At 46.1% G+C, this 17,720-nt stretch overlaps 1 protein-coding gene across 4 annotated transcripts in view; it reads left to right on the forward strand.

Annotated features, from left to right (window-relative positions):
* The window catches only part of THRAP3 (thyroid hormone receptor associated protein 3), a 39,396-nt gene extending 29,990 nt beyond the window's left edge, over positions 1-9,406 (forward strand). For 2 of the 4 annotated variants that reach the window (XM_044419451.1, XM_044419452.1), the window contains exons 8-12: positions 926-1,010; positions 3,465-3,646; positions 4,214-4,409; positions 7,637-7,801; positions 8,107-9,406. In XM_044419451.1, the coding sequence (XP_044275386.1) occupies positions 926-1,010; positions 3,465-3,646; positions 4,214-4,409; positions 7,637-7,801; positions 8,107-8,328 (850 nt within the window). In that variant the 3' untranslated portion in view covers positions 8,329-9,406. The remainder of the gene's footprint in view (positions 1-925; positions 1,011-3,464; positions 3,647-4,213; positions 4,410-7,636; positions 7,802-8,106) is intronic. The other 2 variants (XM_044419454.1, XM_044419455.1) reach the window with 2 other exon arrangements.
* Positions 9,407-17,720: the final 8,314 nt, after the last annotated feature.

A 17,720-nucleotide genomic window follows, 5' to 3' on the forward strand; every position in this document is an offset into this window, starting at 1 on the left:
GATGAGGGTGTTTAAGGAAAGATAGGACAACCATGTGTTGGACATGGCATGAGTGAACCCAACTTAAAACTGGATGGTCCAGAAGGCCCCTTCTGGCTCGCTGTTTCTATATGATGGTGGTCTTACCATGCGAACTGAGGTCTCAGAGGGTGCCCCTCCTCCTCCTCTGGGTGTGCCTTAGGGGATGCACTCCTGCCAAATAATAATTAACTTTGGAATCTTTCCAACCGAGCACCACCCACGTACGCAGAGCCCATATGTGTGGATGCACGGATGACCGCTTGAAGAATGACAGTTGCAGGTGGGCAACCTGCCTTTATTCCACGATCACTGGCCCAAGCCGCACTTTACAGCCAGGGGTCTGTGTATTCCACGGTAGCACCGTCACCACTAAGCATGCGTGCATGCACAAATTCTTTTGGCCCAAGAGCCAAATGCCATTTTGGAGAAACTTTCAGGGATCACCTTCCTAAAGCCCTTTCTGCCCGTAACAGAGCCTTGGAAGAGTTGTGCCAGCCATTGAGAATGGGAGGAAGTGCGCAAATGCCAGGAAATCACGAGTTGGGTGCCATGGTGCTCCAAATTAAAACCCCACAAAGGCTTGACCTCAATCTTGGGTCATAGTTCTCCACCCCTTAGAACTGGAACTGTGCTTTTTAAAGCAAGAGCAAGGCCCTAAATGCACTGCCCAGTCCACAATCTTACCACAGGAATCTGTTTTCAGAACATGGCTGGACAGGGAACGGAATGCTAAAGGGCAACATTCTACTCAGCATTGTCGGTCGTTTTGTTTTGTTTTGTTTGTTTCAGTCCATTGCTATCCCTCATGCAATTGGACTGAAGCCTGATTTGGGCATTATCTGAGTGGCAAAAAGTGGGTTTTCTGTGGCATTTTCTTAATCACATTCTGCCTTTTTGTGTTTAGGAGGATAGACATTTCTCCAAGCTCTTTTAGAAAACATGGATTCTCGCAAGAGGAGATCAAAACTTCCAAAGAATCCAGCTACAAGGTGAACTGTTGCTTTAGATCTGTACTGCAACACAATTAAGTGTGCTTTGGGCATGAAGTTTATTTTTTTCTAAAAAGAAAAGAAAAAGAAAGTGATATTTTTGTTTAACTTGCTCTCTACTTAAGTTTGTGTTTTTCTTTCAAGGATGGGCATAATTCTAAAAATGAACTACAAAGGGTTAATTTTTATTAAAAAATGTATCAACAACCTTTGTGAAGTGGTTAGAAATATGGTAAATGACCCCCAAAGTCAATTGAGGTTGAGCTTGAGACAAAAAGAGTGGATTTTTGGAAACAAGTGACCTTGATGATGGAAGAGACTTTTTGTGATATTTTGCTGCTTGTAAGTATGACTAAATCACTTGTCTTACCCGTGATATTTCCAACCATGTTTTCAAAAAGACATGCATGTCAGAAAGAGAGGAAGTAAAGCAAATCCATGTCTGAACCAAACAAACATATTTTTTTCTGATAATGTGGTGTCTTCTCTTGACTAATGTTTATTTTAAAATGCCGTTAAGAGTTAAACACATCCCCTTGGGACATTTATGCTGTTATGGAAAGTTAAGTGGTTATGTGCCCCTTTGTTATCATTAAAAGACTTTTAATTCAAAAATATTTCATCCTAAGTTTAGGCATTATCTGCTCACCTGCATACAGGTTTCTTTTCAAGGTGTTTTTATTAGTAGTGCTGAGTGTTGTCCAAGCAATTGCTTTCATATTCTGACTTGCATTTGCCACTGATCGATCTGATGGAACCTTGTCTCTTCCATGGTACCTGGCAGTGAATAGGTGTGTGCACGTGAATAGGCACATACTTCAGATTTATAGACAGTCAAAAGCTTTGTGGAAGCTCAGCATGAAATGAAGTGGAACACATGGCTTCAGCCTGTCTGAATTGTGCTGGTGACCGTTAATGACAAAACATTTTCCATTGTGGTGGTAATAGATTTCTGAGCTGAAGAGTTACCTTCAAAAGCAAAAGAACAAATGGAACTTGCATGTACTGTAATGCCCGCTTCTGCTAAATTTGGAGCTGCCCTTTATTTTAAGCAAAATTGTGCTACAGGCTTATGGGAGAACATCTTTAAGAGAGAATTGCTAAGCGTTCTCTTGAGTTAAGGCAAAACTGTTTTTCCTTGCTCCAGTTACTCTAGGGTTTTATCTTGTGCTAGACTGAAAGCTACCGAGTTGAACTAAGAGGATCTAACTGATACACACTGTCAGTAACAAGCAGAGAAACTTGAAGCAATTAAAAATATTTCTGGGACAATCATTGTATTGCCTGACTGTTCTTTGCCCATACAATTTAATCTTGTGGTCATTTTCTTGACGATTTCTAACTAGAAATACCCTTTAAAAATCTTAAATAAGGGCAGGGATGGTGAAATGACTGTTGGGATGTTTTCATTTTATTTTTTTTTCTTTCCAGGAATTGAATTTTTGAAATAATCTCTAAGGATAGCTAGTATTTCTACCTACAGCTCCAAGCATGATGTTGGTGCTGAATAAATGCAATAATCATAACTATTTTTTCAGAATAAGCACACTTGATTCGTTTTGTTTAAATTATGAGTCCAAGTTTGACAAGTGCAGGTGTTTCTTGTCAAATATTAAGACTGGCAAAGGACAAGAAGGGAGGTCGAGAGTGACTTTTAGGTAACCCGGAGAAGCCATGCAGCACACCTAAGCTGTTGCTTCTGTTTGCTGGAAGCACAACCAGGTGTGGCTGGTGCATTTGCAGAGCAGTCACAAGGTCAAGAAGTACAGTGCCATGTTCTGTACTTGTGGTGCACAGCTTGGAATGAGAGAGGCTCCTGCTGAGCAAGAACCTTCGAGGCTGATCATGGGTATCTTTGCAGCTAGTGTTCATTGGAGGTTGACTGCACAAAAGAAGACTGTCTCCTCAGGACGAGGGTCTTGGGGGTGGCGGGAGGAATACTGTCTCTTCATTTGGCCCTGGAATGCTGGGTCATACCTGGCCTGCACACTTGTCCTTATGTTTGGATAGCTGTCCCCACTTTCCCCTGCAGCTACAGTGGAGGGAAGTGGGGGCTTTCCAGTATACAGGAAGAACCCTCCTGTACAGTCAGTTTCCTACAGAACATGAGAAGGTTTCAGAAGGCCAGAAGAATTAAACACTGTTTTAGTCAGGGCATCATTTACAGATGGAAGCCCTTAAGGGTTTAACGGTCTTTTTCCCTTTGTTGGACACTAGAGCGTCTTGCCTTGGCACTGCATTGCTTTCTGCTTACGTTTCACAATACCTTGCATTTGGTGTGGAGAGAAGTGAAATGGAACCTTTTGGTGGGACGGTCTCAGTGCCTGTATCGCCAGCTGTGCATCCTGCACTGCTGAGTGCTTCTTGGTATCAGGCCAGGTTAAAAAGGATGTAGTTGTGGCAGAACTGCAGAAGGCCTGGGTGTACAATCTTTCCCCTGTTGTTTCCCTCTAGGCTGAAACTAAATATAAAGATGACCCAGTTGACCTGCGTCTTGACATTGAGCGGCGTAAAAAACATAAAGAGAAAGATAAGCGGGGCAAGTCAAGAGAATCAGTGGACTCCAGACCTTCCAGTCATTCACGTGAGAGATCGGCAGAGAAAACAGAAAGGTCTCACAAAGGGTCCAAAAAGAAGTACGTAGCAGGGTGCAGCTTCCCCTCGCACACGGTAGAGTGCAGCACACTGAGCCTTGCCACTGCTGCGCATGGACTGTGGGGCCTGTGGGGGTGTGCGTGGTCCATTGTAGGTGAGCAGACTGTTCCTGTTGAGAAACAATGCTGTATTTCCCAGGGACTCCACAGAGTTTCCCAGAATGCAGTGTGCCCATTGCAGGTGGAGAAGGCATAACCTTGGCATGGCAAGTTCAGCCTTGTGGTGGAGCCAGTTCCAGTGAAAGGTGCCGTTAGCTGTGTTGTGCTGTGAGCGCTTTTCAAAATGGGTTTCCTGAATGAAGAAAAAATGATGGGACTGCGATGGCTTCCCCACACATAAATTGACTAGGTTGCTTGCATGTCTTTTCCCAGTGGTTGATCTCCAGAAGCATTTGAATAAGGAATAGTGGACAAATGTACCCTTCCTAAATGGTCTGAGTGTATATTGGTAAATCTTGGATGAGTTTGGGAAGTGCCTAAGCTTGAGACAGCCAAGTATGATCTGCTTCTGATAGAGTCTTTGCTCTCTGCTCTCTCTCCCCGGCTCAGGAAGCACCGACGTGTACGGGAGCGATCCAGGTCAACTTCTTCATCCTCACAGTCCTCACACTCCTATAAGGCAGAGGAGTACCCCGAGGAGACCGAAGAGCGGGAGGAAGTGGCTGCCCCTGGCTTTGACAAATCCCGTCTTGGCACCAAGGAGTTCCCCAGTCCAAATGAAAGGGGCAGAGCACGAGGGACCTTTGTAAGTTGTGCTTTCAGAGTGTAAACTTCAGGGAATCCGTGGGCTCTAAAAAAGCTGAGGGAAAATGCTTTCAAACTTTGGCAAAGATGGATCATGGATGGAAGACTGACTGAAGTTTGCATCCCAACACATCTTGCCTTGTCAGCTTGATTCCTTTTCTACCTGCCTTTTTCCACTTAATGAAACACATTTTGGAGACAAAGTAGTAAAACATGTAACAATGCATTATCACGGGAACTTGGAATCATAGAGTAGAAGCATTGGAAGGCCATCAAGTCCAACCCCCTGCTCTATGCAGGACCCCAAGTTCAAGCGTCCCTGACAGATGGCTGTCCAGCTGCCTGTTGAATGCCTCCAGTTTGGGGGAGCCCACAACCCCCCAGGGTAATTGGTTCCATTGCTGTACTGCTCTAATAGTCAGGAATTTTTTTCTGATGTCTAGCTGGAATCTGACTTCCTGTAACTTGAGTCCTTTATGCCATGTGCTGCAATCTGGAATGATCTAGAAGCGGTCCTGGCACTCCTCTGTGTGACAGCCTTTCTAGTATTTGAAAACTGCTATCATATCTCCCCTCAGTCTTCTCAAGACTATGCATGCCCAGCTCTTTTAATCTCTCCTCTAGGACTTTGTATCTAGTCTCCTGAATGTCCTTGTTGCCCTCCTCTGAGCTCTTTCCAGTTTGTCTGCGTCTAACTTGAAATGTGTTGCCAGAACTACTGAATACAGGGGAACTAGTACCTCAAATGATTTGGCAGCTCTACTTCTATTAATGCAGCCCAATATAGTATTAGGTTTTTATTTGTCCTGAATTTATTAAAATCATATTTCCCAAAATCCAGAGTATGTGTATGGCTTTGTTCCATTTTTGTTCCTTTTAAAATCAAGTATGTTATCACGTTACCCCAGAGTTACCATTATTTCCACCTTATCCACTAAATCCTTCTTATTAGTCAGTGTGAAGTCAAGGATAGATGACCCTCTAGCACCATCCATCATGCATGACAAGAATTTCTTGGAGAAGCCACTTCTGGAAGAATTAGTCTGGATAATTGGAAGTCTCCCATTATTACCAGATCACACTTCCTTGAAATACTGGCAGTTTAGTTTGCTTAACGGAAGTGTCATCCACATCTTCTCCTTGATTAGGTGTTCAGTAATAGACCCCGATGTTTTGTGTACATAGATTTGCAAAGGAGCAACGGGATTACGGTCTTTTTCTCAACTCTGTGAGAAAGAGCCATGTCATCTCTGCAGACACAAATCCATTTTTGAGAGCTGCAAAACCATCTGTGATAATTTCTAGATAGATAGATTTCTAGATAATTTCTAGATAGAAAAATTGCCCAGTAATCTTACAGAAACCTCTGGAAGAGCATGACGTTGTGAATGGATAAACGGAATTCATTTAACAAAAAATGTAAACATTGCATGAATATACAGCCTCATGCTACATAATTAAAAACCATTATTTCATGACGAATAACCTTTGGACTATAACATATCTTAAACAGAAACCTATCTTTAATTTTTTCAACAAAAAGCATTTTATTGAAAAAATACAATTTAAATTTTAAAATCATTTTTATATTTTTTTTAAAAATTGATTTTTATCCACCCTGAAGTCATCCCACCAGGTTTCAGTAATACCTATCAAGTCATATTTGCCTTCATGTATTGAGAGTGTAAGTTCATCCTGTTCGTTTCCCACAATCTAGGAATTAGCGTATAGACACTGAAGCCCGTGTGCCTTCCCTGGCTTCTTTCCTACAGCACTGAGAGGATTATTTGAAGTTTAGGTAGAGCTCTTCCCTGTGTTTGCGCACATACCTTCATCCACCTTGTCTGCCTCCCCAGTTAGACTCAGTTTAAAGTCTCCCAATGAAATTCTTCATGCTGTGGCCAAACACATTCTTTCTCTGGTGAGGTGCAGCCCTCACCACCAGTTCATCAGCCAGCTAATGTAGTCTATGGTCCCAGAATTTGAATCTCATGTCCCCGCCACCTTCATACACAGCCCTTCACCTGCAGTTTTTTTTTCTTTCCCTTGCTATTCCTCTTCCGCAAACTGGAAGGATGGATGAGAAGGGTCCAGAGGAGGGCAACAAAAATGATCCAGGGTCTGGAAACCCTGCCCTATGAGGAGATTCTGAGAGAACTGGGCACGTTCAGCCTTGAGAAGAGGAGACGGGGGGCATGATATCCCTCTATAAGGACCTCACAAAGTGGAAGGTCAAGATCTCTTCTGGCTGATACCAGAATGTAGGACATGAAATAATCAAGTCGCAACAACCCACGCAACAACCCAGATTCAGACTAGATAGCAGGAAGTTTCCTTACTGTCAGAGCAATACAACTGCGGAACCAGCTTCCTGGGGAGGTCATGGGTGCTCACACTGGAAACATTCAAGGTGAAAATTGATGGTTATCTGAGTGGGATGATGTAAACTGGAGTCCTGCAGCAGCAGGGGGTTGGACTTGCTGGCCTTCATGGCCCCTTCCAACTCTACAATTCTTTGATTCTATGATATGATATTGGGCTGCAACATTCTTGAGCTTCCTGCTGGCTGGAGCTCAGACTAGCTGCCTTCTGACTCGTTCTGTTTCTACATTTCCCAGTGCTTCAAAATCTGATGTGATTTCTTTGTAGCTCTGTTTGACAGTATCATGTGTTACTGTGTGGATAAGCAGAAGGGGTTAGGTGTCTGTGGGCTTTATGAGCTTTGGCAGTCTTTCAGTTGCATCCCTAATCCAAGCTCCAGGGAGATTGCAAATCCATGGGTCATTGCGATAAACTTGGATTTCAGTCCCATGCAGCAAGGAATCTCCCACGATGAGTACTCTTCTTTTTTTAACGTTGGGTTGATGGCCACAGATTTGGAAAGCAAAGCCAACCTGTTCCCAGATCTAGAATCTTGGATCTCTGGCACCAGCAGATGCCAGAGTCTGTGACGAGGAAGAAGCCATTGCAAACACCTTCAACAGGTGTTCAGGAGAGGTTGCACGCTGTGAATAGCATACAGAGTTCACTTTATGTTAGCCATGTACCTATTGAGCAGAGCACCACCTTTCTCGGGAGAAATTTCCCATTTGTGTAAGGACTCTACATCCTGGAGCAGTTGACAAGGCTGACTGCATCAGGATTTGATTTAGATGAGTGGAATAATGTAAATGAGTACTCGGTACGCAGACGAGAAAGTGACTTCTCCTCCTCTCCTCGTGGCAATAGCAGCCGTTCCGTGCCAGAGGCCGTGGCTGGGGAAGAGGCGTCTTTTCTGGCAACAACAACAGCGGCAGTGGCGGCGGCAGTGGTGGAGGCACTGACTTCCAGAAACGTGCCAGGGAGGAGGAGTGGGACCCCGAGTACACACCCAAGAGCAAGAAGTACTACTTGGTAGGTGCTCCCTGGGTGGTGGGGCTGAGCGGCGCGGGATGGCTGCGTGCAGCCAGCCCCTCCCATCAGGTGGCAGACAGTTGTGCTCGAAGGACTTGGCCTTCCGAAGTCCGCAGCTCCGAGTGCATGCGAAGTGCAGCAGGCAGGTGCTGTCAGAGGGGCTCCCCGGTCGACGCCGGTCCTGAGTGTGTCGGCAGCAGCTGCTGGAGGGCATGGGCAGTGGCAGCAGGAGAGCAGGAGCAGGCAGGGACGGGGCCCACTGGTGCTCAGGGGACTCTGTGTGAACCTTGTTTCTTTACTTGCAGCATGATGACCGTGAGGGCGAAGGTGGTGAGAAGTGGGCCGGCCGAGGCCGAGGCCGGGGCATCTTCCCCCGAGGTCGGGGACGTTTCCTGTATCGGAAGTCAAGCACCAGCCCCAAGTGGGCCCATGACAAGTTCAGTGGAGAGGAAGGAGAGATTGAGGATGATGAAAGCGGGGCTGAGAACAGAGAGGACAAGGACGTCCTCCAGTCAGTCGCAGAGTAGCCGTTGGAAACAGACAGAGGGGTCCTCGACCGTCAGGAGCCCGTGGAGGGGGCTGCTGTCAGGCTGGACTGTCCTTGATCCTTATTGACTAGTTGAATGTTTTTCTGTTTCTTGCTTTTTCAGTGAGCCCTTGGAGGACAATGGAGTGAGTTATGCCTAATATCTTGGCAATCATTTTGGTCTTTTTAATTGTGATAGAGGCGGTGGGAGTTAATTCCCTACTCCTAGGTTTTCTTCCTTCTTGTATGTGGATTGAAAAGAAATCTTTTATTTTAAGCATTTGCATATATAGAGAGACGGTGCCCCTAAAAATGGTTAATTTCAGAAAGTCCTTCATGGTTCTTATATACAAGAGCAATGCATGTGAATAAACACCTGAATAGAAACCGTTGGGACCAAATGCTGTGTTCTTAATTTAAAGGAACTTTTCCCTCTGCTTGAATTTGGAGTCATTATTTTAAAGGAATCACCTTTTGTTTTACCTTTTGTGCTGAAGTTTTAAAGTTAGCATGGCACAGTTGGAGGATCCCTCTTTGCTCCCCACTCCCCATGCAAAACTGCTCTTGGCTGATGTTAGCAATATCTGTTCACTAGATTTTTTGTGTATCTCTTTGCCTCCAATTGTGAATCCAAACACTATTTTCAGGGTCACATAGTTTTCTAAAACTTCTAAATATACTAGGTTTAAAAAAAGCCTGTAGCATGAAAAATGAAGATTTTTTCCAGTATTTTTATTAATCTTTTTATAAAGCAATTTTGACTCACCTGTAGCAGTCATGGTAAGTTGCTGACAGTTGCAATTCTCTTTGTGATTCTCTTCAGCTTTAAATCTGCAGTGCTCAAAAGTTGCTTGACAGGTGGAGTTCTTGCCCTAAAACCAGCTACACAGAATGTAATTGTTGTGTTGAGAAATTGGTCCCCTGGAGATAGGACTGTGTGTGCGTCTCTTCTTTCTGTTACCCCTTTCTTCTCTGTGCTATAAATAGAGCTAATTTTGTGGGACTGGTGCAGTTCTTGCTTAGCAAAGCCCACAAGTTTTTGTTTTGACTCCTTGTTCAAATAAAATTCATCAAAATGCGTTGTGTGTGTGTGTACTTTTTCTTAACGAACATTTATACTGATTTTTCCATTTTATGACTGCAGCATATTACTTCATATGAAGAAGGGCCAAAATAGCAAAGTTGGGCGAAAGGGGAAAAAGTATTTGAATGAGCCTCCTTAGGAATGGCAGGGGAGGACTCCCTCCTCTCCTCCCTCCATTGCCCCATTTACTGTTAGAAAGAGGCCATGCCTTGGCCGGTTATACCTGCAGGGCCACTAAGCGTACTGGGAGCCGGAATGGGCAGGCTTCCTGCTTGGACTGGGTTTTCTTCACATGGAGAGAAATACATCCTGCTGCCACCGCCTTGCATGTCACGGAACACTTGAGGGTTATTTTATACACTCCATGGAGAAGCAGGGTGGGAGGAGTGCTGGGTCAGGGTCTGGTTACAAGCAAATACTAGTTTTGTATGTCAGCATGTGTGAACATGCTGTTCTTTAGTCAAGGGTAGATATTCATGTAGGGTTTCTGGGTATTGAAGTGAGATTGAAAGCTGAATTTGAAAGACATGGCTGTCCATTTTACCACACACTGCTACAGTTGCAGAATCCAAGAGTCATAGAGCACCATTCCATCTCACTGGGATCAGTGCCTTATAACCCAACGGTGAACTCCAGCCTTGTGTTTCCCTTGAAGCAGTTGGAAGCTTGTTGGGGAGTTGAGCAAGGCCAGAGCACCATGAGGTGGGTTCAGCGTTTAAATCCTTGGGTGAGAGGCGTGCCTGGTTGTGTTGCTTGCAGCAGCGGCAGTTTTTCCTTCTCCCAGGTTAAAACAGATCACCTTGCCCCAGCATCCAAGGGGTAATAAGTGCACATCAAAATACTTCAGCAGCTCTCAGAACTCCCGTCTTCTGATGGGTATCACAGCACCTCTTTGCAGAGGAGACACGGCCGCATCCTCTGCTGGGCCAGCGACATACTTCATGTTCGGAAGGCTTCATGGCCGCTTTCATTTCTCGACTGCTCAGTGACTTTCCCAGGGCCACCTGAAGGGAACACAGGCACTGTGAGCACAGTGGCTCTTGATCATGGGTCCTCAAACTATGGCCCGGGGGCTGGATCCGGCCCGCGATGCCCATTTGGACCCGCACACTGGGAGGCAACGGTTTGCTCACTTGGAGAAAACAATCTCCAAGCAAGCAAGCCACTGACTCGTGCGCCCACCTCGTGGTGTGTGCCCTCCCCTCCCCTGCCTGCGCCTTGCCTCCCCTTGCCGTGCATGCACGCCTTCGCCTTGCCTCACCACACGCCCCGCGTGTGCCGCCCCTGTGCCGGCCCACACGCACTGCAGGCGCCACCTTTCCAGCCTGCACCCAGCACCAGCATCTTCCGACTGGCCCCTGGTGGAAAAGTTTGAGGAGCCCTGCTCTTGATCACTGCCATGGCGGAAAGATTGCAGCTGAACAGCCCTCTGAGAAGGGCACTTTAACTTGGTGCCATGGAATGAGCAAGGGCTTGGACCAGGGGTGCCCTGGCTCTGCTGGTGTGCGTTTCGGGTTGTCACCCATGCTTCACAAAGTGCATTGTTCACGTTGCATGCAGTGGGTGAAGTAGAAGCTTTGATAACAGGCAACACCAACCCCTCCCCGAAAGTTGAAGCAAAGGTGCACTTGCCCTTCATGCGCTGGGGGCATAATAGATGGACAGTGTTTACCCAGGAATGGGTGAAATGGCTGAAAGGCACTTAATTACTTGGGTTCTTCCTAGGCCTCGAACTTAAATGGTGGATCACTGGTAACAACGGTTTAAATCTGGACAAGTGGAGAGAAAGCAGGATATAAATGAGTGTAATAAAAAAATTATGAGTACTGAATCAGAGTTGTCCTCTACCCCACCAATAAAACTTCAGAGCAGACAACAGTCCAAAGCAGACCAGGAAAATGTGGGTTAGGAACTTGGGGTGAACTTGTAAACAGCCACTAAAGTATCTCCTGACTCTAAACCACGTTACTGCTAGAAAACTATCAGCTTTAGGCTTTTCTGGAGGTGATGGAAGATGGTGCAATCCTTAGGTAATGTTCCAAGAATATTTTCCCATTTGCTCTCCATGAGAGCCGAAATCTGGATCAGTGCAGTGGTTAGAGTGTTACACCAGGAGGCAGGAGATCCAGGTGCCAATCCCTGCATGGCTGCCAAGCTTCCTGGGTGACTTTGGACCAGTCATTGACTTGTAGCCCAAGTTCATAGAATAGCAGAGCTGGAAGGGGCCATGAAGGCCACCGAGCCCACCCCCTGCTGTTGCAGTCACCAAGTTACACCATCCCACTCAGGTGGCTGCCCAGTTTCTTTTTGAATGTCTCTGGTGTGGAAGAGCCCACTAGGCAGCTGATTCCACTGTCCTATTGCTCGGACAGTGAGAAAGCTTTTCCTGATGTCCAGCTGGAATGTGGGTTGTTGCGACTTGACTTGATTATTCTGTGTCTTACACACTGGTGACAGCAAGAAGTGAACTTGACCTTCCTCTTTGGGACAGCCTTTGAAGTAATTACAGACGGATATTGTGTCCCCCCCCCCCAGTCTTCTCAAGGCTGAACATGCCCAGTTTTCTCAGTTCCTCCTCACAAGTATTTCCAAAACTTGGATCATTTTTGTCCCCCTCCACTGGACCTTTTCTAATTTTTCTGCATCTTTCTTAAATCTTGGTGCCCAGAGCTGGACACTGTATTCCAGGTGAGGTCTGACTAGTGAGGAGTATAGGGAAATGACTACTTCTTGTGACTTGGAAGTAATACTTCTGTGAATGCATCCCAAAATAGCATTTAACCTTTTGGTGGCTGCATCGCATTGTTGGCTCCTGTTTAGCCTATTGTCCACAAATATTTTTTTATTATTTTTATTTTATTAAAACATTTTTATGCCGCCCCATTCGCTGAAGCCTCGGGGCGGCTTGCAACAATAAATTAAAATACCATTTTAAAATATATACATTAAAATACAAATATATAATATAAAACATACAATACTCCAAGATCTTTTTCTTGTTCAGTTCTGTTGATCCACACATTCCCCATCTTGTATTGGTACATTTGGTTTCTTTTTCCTAGGTGGAGGAGTTGGCACTTGTCTCTATTGAAAGCTGTTGCTGTCAGCCCACTGTTTATCAGGACCATTCTAAATCTTCATTCTGTCTGCTAGAGTGTTCACTATTCCACCCAGCTTTGTGTCATCTGCAAATCTGATTATCCTTCCTTTCGCTTCCTCATCTAAATCATTAATACAGATGTTGAAGAGCACTGGACCCAGGACTGAGCCCTGTGGCACCCCAGTTTGAGAAGGTGCCTTTGCTGAGTGATCCTTGTGTCCAATACAACAGACAATTTTGGATTCACCTAATAGTTTCCCTATCTAGTCCCCTTTTTGCTGTTTTGCTTATCAGGAGGTCATGGGGCACTATCTTGAAAGCTTTGCTAAAGTCTAGGTAGATAATGTATACAGTGTTTCCTCTGTCTATTTCAATATTACCCTGTCAAAAAGTGAGATTAAATTAGTCTAGCAGGATTTATTTTTCATAAGTTTATCTTATCCCAGCAAAAATACATCTTATGATGTTTGAACAGTTCCTGCACCCTGTCTTAAGGCTGATGTAAACTGGCAGACTAAAGCACTTGATCCGTCTCTCTGTTGTAATGTTCAACCTGAGTAAGAATTTTGAAAGTGGTTGTCACTGATTCTCATCAAGGTATGCATGGACTGGGTTTTTGGAGAACTTGAAGCTCTGTACTAGAGAACTTTTGCTACAAAGCCTTGTGCAATTGTAGACGTGTGTGTGTGTGTAGACAAGTGTATTTTTGACTTCCCATTCTTTTAAGTGTGGGAACTGTTGAATCAAGTGTGTGCACCACAACATAGAAAAATAGAAACAGAGCGAGTCAGAAGGGGCCTCCCGGGCCATCTAGTCTGATCCCCGGCTCCAGCCAGCTCTGCTCACAACACGCCCACCATGTGCACGTCCAGCCTGTCCTTGAACACCCGCACCGATGGGGCCTCAACCACCACCCGGGGAAGCCCATTTCACACCCTCAGGGTCCTGTCAGGAAGTGCTTTCCAGCATCCAAATTGAACCTTGGTTCTGTGAGCCTTGTTCCACTGGAACATGTCCTGCCCTCCTCTGCAGGGGAGAACAGGTCTCTACCCACCTCTGTGTGACACCCCCTCACATACCTGTATGTCGCCAACAGATCCCCTCTGAGTCTCCTCTTCTCCAGGCTTAAGAGACCCGGTTCCTTCAGTCTTGCCTAATAGGGCTTTCCCTGCAAAATGGCCACCGGCCTTGTGACCCTATGCTGCACTGACTCTAACTTGGCTATATCCTTCCTGTAATGAGGGGCCTAGAACTGAACACAATACTCCAGTTGTGGGTGCACCAGAATCATACAGAGTGGCAGTAATACCTCTCTCGATCTAGAAGCTTTGCTTCTAGCTATGCATCCAAGGGTGGCATTTGGCCTCTTGGCCACCACGTCACACTGCTGACCCATGTTTAGCCTGCAGTCGACCAGCACCCTGAGGTCCCTTTCACAAGTGCTGCTCTCCAGCCACTTGTCCCCTAACCTGTACTTGTGACACCCATTCCTATGCCCCAAGTGCAAGACCTTGCACTTATCCACATTGAACGCCATCCTGTTGCCTCCTGCCCACTTCCATAGTCTGGCCAGATCCTTCTGGATCTGGAGTACCTGCTCCTCAGTTGTGGCCACTGCCCCCATTTTAGTATTCTCAGTATGATCAGCAAACTGCTCATCAGCAAACTGGTTATCATTAGTATGATCAGGAAACTGGTCATCCCCTCTTCCAGGTCATTGATGAAAAGATTGAACAGGATCAGCCCCAGGACAGAGCCCTGAGGGACCCTGCTTGTCACTGGCCGCCATCCCGATGATTCCGAGCGCTTACGTCCGTATATGCCCGACCGCCCTTTGAGATCTGCGGGAGAGTCCCTTCTCCGGGAACCCTCCATGAAAGAAATTAGGAGAGTAAGTACTCGGAGGAGGGCTTTCTCTGCGGTGGCACCCAACCTATGGAATTAACTCCCCAAAGAGGTCCGCCTGGCACCGTCGTTACTGGTTTTTCGGCGCCAGGTAAAGACCTTTTTATTTAAACATCATTTGAATTGTTAAAACATATGATCTGGCCAGGGCAACTTCTTCTTCCTTCTCTTTCTCCTCCTATATTTTTATTTACTTAAGTTATACTGATAATTTTAATCTTATATTTGTAAACCAATGTATTTTTTGTACTTTGTATTTAATGGTAATTTATTATGTGCTATTGTATTTCATTGTATTTTATCGTGTTGTAAGCCGCCCCGAGGTTTCGGCAAGGGGCGGCATAGAAATGTTAATAATAATAATAATAATAATAATAATAATAATAATAATTCCCCACTAATGGTTACCTTCTGCTTTCGGTCAGTCAACCATGCCCTAATCCACCAGACAGTGCTTTGGTGTATCCCCAAACTCCTCAGTTTCTCCACCAGGATATCATGGGGCACTTTGTCAAAGGCCTTGCTGAAATCCAGGTAAACCACATCCACTGCATCCCCTCCATCCAGCCACCTTGAAACCTTGTCATAGAATTCCACAAGGTTTGTCTGGCAGGACCTGTTTTTGTGGAAGCCGTGTTGTGTGGCTGTCAGCCTCCCTTCCCTATCTGGCATCACTAGATCTCTCTCTGTTATGAACCTTTCCATTGTTTTCCCTACAATCGATGTAAGGCTAACTGGTCTGTAATTCCCCATGTCCCTTCTACTACCCTTTCTGAAAATTGGGACCACTGATGCCACCCTACAGTCCTCTGGAACTTTACCCATTCTCCACAAGGCCTCAAAAATGGAGGCCAGCGGGTGTGAGAGAACCCCTGCCAACTCTCTAAGTACTCTCGGGTGTAACCCATCAGGGCCTAGCGCCTTTCTAATGTTCAGTGCCCTGAGGAGCCCCTCAGCTTCTAGGGGGTGACTCTAAGTCCACAGTCTCATCTAATCTCCTATGTGGATGTCCCCTGTCCTGCTTTGGGGAGAATACAGAGGCGAAATAGTCATTTAGCATCTGTGCCTGTTCCCTCACATCAGTCACTGGATCCCCTTTCTCCTTATTTAGCAGTACCACTACTTGGCTTCCCTTCCTCTTGCTATTTACACGCTGATAGAAGCCCTTTTTGTTGCTCTTGATAGTCTTGGCAAGTCTCAGCTTGTAATCAGCCTTAGCCTTGCGAAGAATCCTTCTGCAACGGGCCGCCTCCTCCTGGTATACCCTTTTGTCTATTTGCCCCAGTTCCCATTTCCTATGGAGGTTCCTCTTTCATTTAATCCCTCTAACCACCTCCTTTGCATCCATGGCGGCGCTCTCCTCTGCCTCCCACCTTACTGACTAGAGGTATTGTCAAGGCTTACACCTCCAAAACCTCCCTTTTGAGTGCCATCCACCCCTCCTCAACTCACTTGCCTTCCCGTAACCTATCCCAGGAGACTTTCCCCAGTCTGGCCTTCAGTTGGCCAAAGTTGGCCCTCTTGAAGTCCCAACATTCAGTTCTGCGCACACACAGCATTTCAGCAATCCCAGATCTTGCTTTTCAAGAGCTTCTGATCCAGGTGTTTTGCATTCAGGGCAATTTTTGTGGCGTTTGGCAACACTTGTGCACCTGCAGCAGCAGCGAGCAGGGGGCCCTGAGAGAAGCTGCCTGGCCTTCCCTGGGCGGCTGGAGGATTGTTAGGGCTACTCCAGAGAAGGGAGCTTTCTGTGGGAGCCTCCCGCCCCCTAGTGAGAGGCCGTGGGAAGCGTGTCACTGCGCTCTGGCTCCCTGAACCGGCTGTCAGTCGATGGCCCTTCTGGCTGTAGCGAGCACGCTGCTGCCTGTCAAAAGGTGGTTGATGGCCTCTGGCATGGGAGATGCAGCTCTCTCTTGTGTGAGTCACTTCATGGCAAGGCTTGGGCAAGATGCGAGCAGATTCAGGACAGAAATGCAGAAGCAGCTTTTTTCCAAGTCAAGGCAATGCTCCAGTCCAATTCCGGCCTAACTTGCAAATTTTGTTTTTACAAAGTCTCATTTCTCGCCCTTATGGTTCCGGAGGTGCTTAAATCTGAGAAAGGGGTGCATCGGGTTTCCAAGTGCTGAGCCTTCCAAGTGGGTCTGTGAAATGTGAGAAGAACAGGTCCCTGCTCTGCCCCTTGAGAGAACGGCCTTGTGTGTTCATCCATTGGGGGGGTGGTGGTGGGGACAGAGGGGGGTTGCTTGCTTGCTTCAAGGCAGGAAAGAAGGCTGGGTTGACTGAGCTGTCTCTGGAGGCACCATCCTTCACAAGGAGGGCCCCTCCTGGCCAGAGATGAAGCACACACACCCAGGCACACCTCTGCAAAAGGACCTCTGGGAATCGAGGTTGCCGTCCATCGTGGCTTCACTCTTGGCCAGAAAATTTGTCATGTGAGTGAGAGGTACAGGTTTTGGGACTCTGAAAGTTATCAGAGGAAAAACCAGTAACTTTTGCTGGGCTTGGCAAAGCTGGTATTTATTTATTACAAACATTTGTATCCCGTCCTTCTGTACAAGTGCTCAGGACAGCTTACATAGTATAAAATTAAAATAATACAATAATTATCATTGCAAAAAAACCCCATCACTCTGGAGCGGAGAGGAAGACTCAGGCAAGCGCCTTCAGGGCGTCCCCTTTGCTCTGAACTACTAAAAAGACTTAAATGTTTCACCAGGAAGAACATAGCAGCTTCTGAAGGAACATCTGTTGATTCAGGTGACTTTCAGGTATCCTCATTTTGAGAAAGTAAATGCATTTGTCTGTCTACCACAGCAAAGCAATGAAATGTCCAGATTTAATAAATGATGCACCCTTGGATCAATCAATTTTTTGATTTATTGACCAGCCAATAAATAAAATACAAAATTACAATTAGATAAAATAAGAAAAATACAACACTTCTAAAATTACAATCCCCTTCATGGATCACTCCCTTGCTGTGGCAAAGGGGCTGGCGTAGCGCAATGAAGCTATGAGTTATGCCAGGCAGGGCCACCCAAGACGGACAGGTCATAGCAGAGAGCTCTGACAAAACGTGATCCACTGGAGAAGGAAATGGCAACCCACTCCAGTATCCTTGCCATGAAAACCCCATGGACAGTACCAAAAGGCAAAAAGATATGACACCAGAAGATGAGCCCCTCAGGCTGGAAGGTGTCCAATAGGCTATTGGGGAAGAGCAGAGGGCTAGTACTAGTAGCGCCAGAAAGAATGAAGCGACTGGGACAAAGCCGAAAGGACACTCAGTTGCAGATGTATCTGG

The sequence above is a fragment of the Varanus komodoensis genome, unplaced genomic scaffold, assembly GCF_004798865.1.
Source record: "Varanus komodoensis strain SLA01 unplaced genomic scaffold, ASM479886v1 scaffold103, whole genome shotgun sequence".
Lineage (NCBI taxonomy): Eukaryota > Metazoa > Chordata > Lepidosauria > Squamata > Varanidae > Varanus > Varanus komodoensis.